The following is a 3,182-nucleotide window of genomic DNA, read 5'->3' as shown; positions in this document are numbered from 1 at the left end:
TATTTATCACCGATTCCAATAATATATTGACTAATGAGGGAGAATTTCATCAGTGTTTCCAACACAGTATTTATTTATTTACCCCCAAAAGGCTCAGAGATTAAAATTTGTCTTCTTACAGCACAGACTTTATTGATTTGATTTCACAAGACACACAACACACACACACACACACACACACACACACACATCCAAGTTCACCACTCACTGTATTCCCCTTCCTGCAATCTCCAAGCTCCCTTTTATGCACTCTCATGAAATCCCTGCTCGCTCACTCTGTGCAATCCTCTATACCACTTCACTTACATTCACCTCTCTGTCCCTTGAGGATATGCCCTGGCACATCTTTACCACCATCTTTTCTCTCTCTCTCTCTCTCTCTGTAGCCATGTATCTTCTCAACAGCAAGACCCCTGATTTTGTCCCTGTATCATACTTTACCCTCTCATCATCTAACACACAACAACCCTCCCGCAATACTTCTTTATCCGCCAAGTTACTTGGTGACCCTTACCAGTGCTGATGCCATGTAAAAAGCACCCAGTACACTCTGCAAAGTGGTTGGCATTAGGAAAGGCATCCAGCTATTGAAACCGTGCCAAAACAGACACTAATGTTTGGTACAGCCTTTTGGCTAACCATTTCCATACAAAGTTGGAGAGCACCACCTGCCCTAGAGTTACCAGAAGGATGTTAAAGAGAGCACTAGACTGCCTGACGAACATCTAGAATACACATCATTAAAGCTAACAAGCTATCTATTTACCCCATGGGGGGCAGGGTTCTCATTTTCTTCACAATATCTTCTATTTGTGAAATGAAGTTTATTGAGGCATCGTAAAAGATTGCATATGTCTGGCATTGATTTTTGTTGAAATGCTCCATGAGAGAAAAGAGCATTTCTCTAGTGTTGCTATGGCGATTTTTTTCAAAGTGTCACTCTTAAATGCAAAGTCCTTCTTTCCATAGATGATCATTTGTAGATGACTAAGCTAATAATATTTGGCTTACCTGGGTTAGATGGGTCCATCAACAGGTAATCACAAGAACTTCTTTCAGTCACAACTACAGGTGGAGTTGAACACAAAACTAACCAATTTAAACCAGACTTAACTTGCAGTAACAATGTTTTTTTAGCCCTAAGTCAACCTTGACTGAGCAGACTTATGACCTGCTAGAAACAGAAGCTAAATTTCCTTAATAACACACCTAGAGTCTTAACCCTTTCGTTACTGTATTTATTTTGAGATGCTCTGTGTTTCTTTCAATTAATTTTAAATACCACAAAGAATTTAGTAAAATAATTTGGTTATCATTAAGCTAGTGTTAGGAACGTAAATTGTGATTAAGGTTTTGGTGGAAGATTTTAATCCAAAACATGAAAACAAGACATTTGTATTACAGAGCCAGAACCAGTTTCAGCCGGGTTGGTAACGAAAGGGTTAAATAAGGAAAGGATTTATTGGATAATGTTATCCCATATAGCTCCTGAAAAACAAGAAGTGATGGTTATGGCTGAAATGCCTTTGATCATAGATAGATCTGCTGCCCTGGGTTAAAACAACAACAGTAAGAACAGCAGCATCTATACATCTTCAGAAATGTTAAGTAAACAAGAGAATTGTTTAAGACTATAAAAAAAAAAAAAACTCGTTTATCAGATCAGAAAAGATAGAATTCATACAAGGTTAGTTTAGCCTAATCCAGAATGACTTAAGTGGTTTCTGACATAAACAATTCATGCAGGGATTAACGAAGAAGATATTCTTATGTTTTCTAAACATACCGTAACAGTATTAAACTGCATCAGCACTGCACCGCTCCTGTCTCCAAAGGAATCCAGACATAGTTTGTAAAATTTAGACAAATCCATTAAACTACTGAAACCATGGAAATATATATGGGTCCAGGGATCGATATAAATGTATGTGTATGTATGAATGTATATATGTATATACACATGTATGAATATGTGTGTGTATATATATATGTATGTATATAGTTATGTATAAATATATAGTTATGTATATATATAGTTATATATATACATAGTCATGTATATATAGTTATGTATATATAGTTATGTATGTATACACTTATGTATGTATAGTCATGTGTGTATATAGTCATGTGTGTATATAGTCATGTGTGTATATAGTTATGTGTGTGTATGTTATACATGTATGTATATAATCATGTATGTATATAGTTAAGTATGTATATATGTATCGAGTAATTTATAAATTTCTTAGTTGTGAGAAAACTCTATATGTGTGTATAGTTATGCAGACATACAGTTATGCATGTAAGTATATAATCATGTATGTATATAATTATGCCTGTGTATAGCTAAGTGTGTATATATATATATATGTATAGAGTTTAGTGGTTAGAAAGCTCTGACAATAAATAATACTGTTCCTTGCTTAAAAGGAAAGAAAAACAACAACAACAAGAGGAAGAAAGAATCAAGGAGCAGCAGGAGCAGCAGGAGCAGCCTGTTACCAGAATTCTGCTGGTTTTAAACAGAATGACTTATCTCAAGTGTGTTGTTTGTTCTACACACTCCAATGGAAACAATAAAGAAAAATGATAGTTTCTGAAGTAGGCACAAAGCTGGGGGTGTGGTGGAAAGAGTGCATCGATTAAACCAACTTTCAGGACTTGGTACTTAGCCCTTCGCTCATCTGAGGTTGTTATTGATGATGATGATGATGATGATGATCCTTTCTACCATAGGCACAAGGCCTGAAATTTTGGACAAGGGGGCAAGTCGATTACACTGACCCCATTGCGTAACTGGTACATATTTCATCGACCCCCACAAAAGGTTGAAATGCACACACTGCTGGGTGGTTGGTATTAAGAAGGGCATCCAGCTGTAAAAACCATGACAAAACAGACATAAAAGCCTGGTGCAGTCTTCTGCCTGGCCAACTCCTGTCAAACCGTCCAACCCATGCCAGCATGGAAGGCAGACGTTAAACAATGATGGTGAGGATGATGGAGAGTGTTTATTGGCAAAATGACCATCTCCAAATATAACAATATCTGTTGCAACACAGGGTTTCACATGAAGAACTTTGCAAAACATATACACAAACTTAGTCAAGAAACTTCCATCAAAATTCCATGCTACTTTTTTAAACAAAACACCATTTAAATAATGGCAAAGATATTTT

General features: G+C 36.3%; 1 protein-coding gene across 1 annotated transcript in view; it reads right to left on the bottom strand.

Annotated features, from left to right (window-relative positions):
* The window catches only part of LOC106875058 (serine/threonine-protein kinase 38-like), a 114,192-nt gene extending 112,193 nt beyond the window's left edge, over window positions 1–1,999 (bottom strand). Inside the window, exon 1 of the mRNA XM_052973441.1 lies at window positions 1,787–1,999. Within this exon, the coding sequence (XP_052829401.1) occupies window positions 1,787–1,873 (87 nt within the window). The 5' untranslated portion in view covers window positions 1,874–1,999. The remainder of the gene's footprint in view (window positions 1–1,786) is intronic.
* Window positions 2,000–3,182: the final 1,183 nt, after the last annotated feature.

Source organism: Octopus bimaculoides, chromosome 15 (assembly GCF_001194135.2).
Source record: "Octopus bimaculoides isolate UCB-OBI-ISO-001 chromosome 15, ASM119413v2, whole genome shotgun sequence".
Classification (NCBI taxonomy): domain Eukaryota; kingdom Metazoa; phylum Mollusca; class Cephalopoda; order Octopoda; family Octopodidae; genus Octopus; species Octopus bimaculoides.
This window is presented reverse-complemented; position numbering and strand designations above follow the sequence as displayed.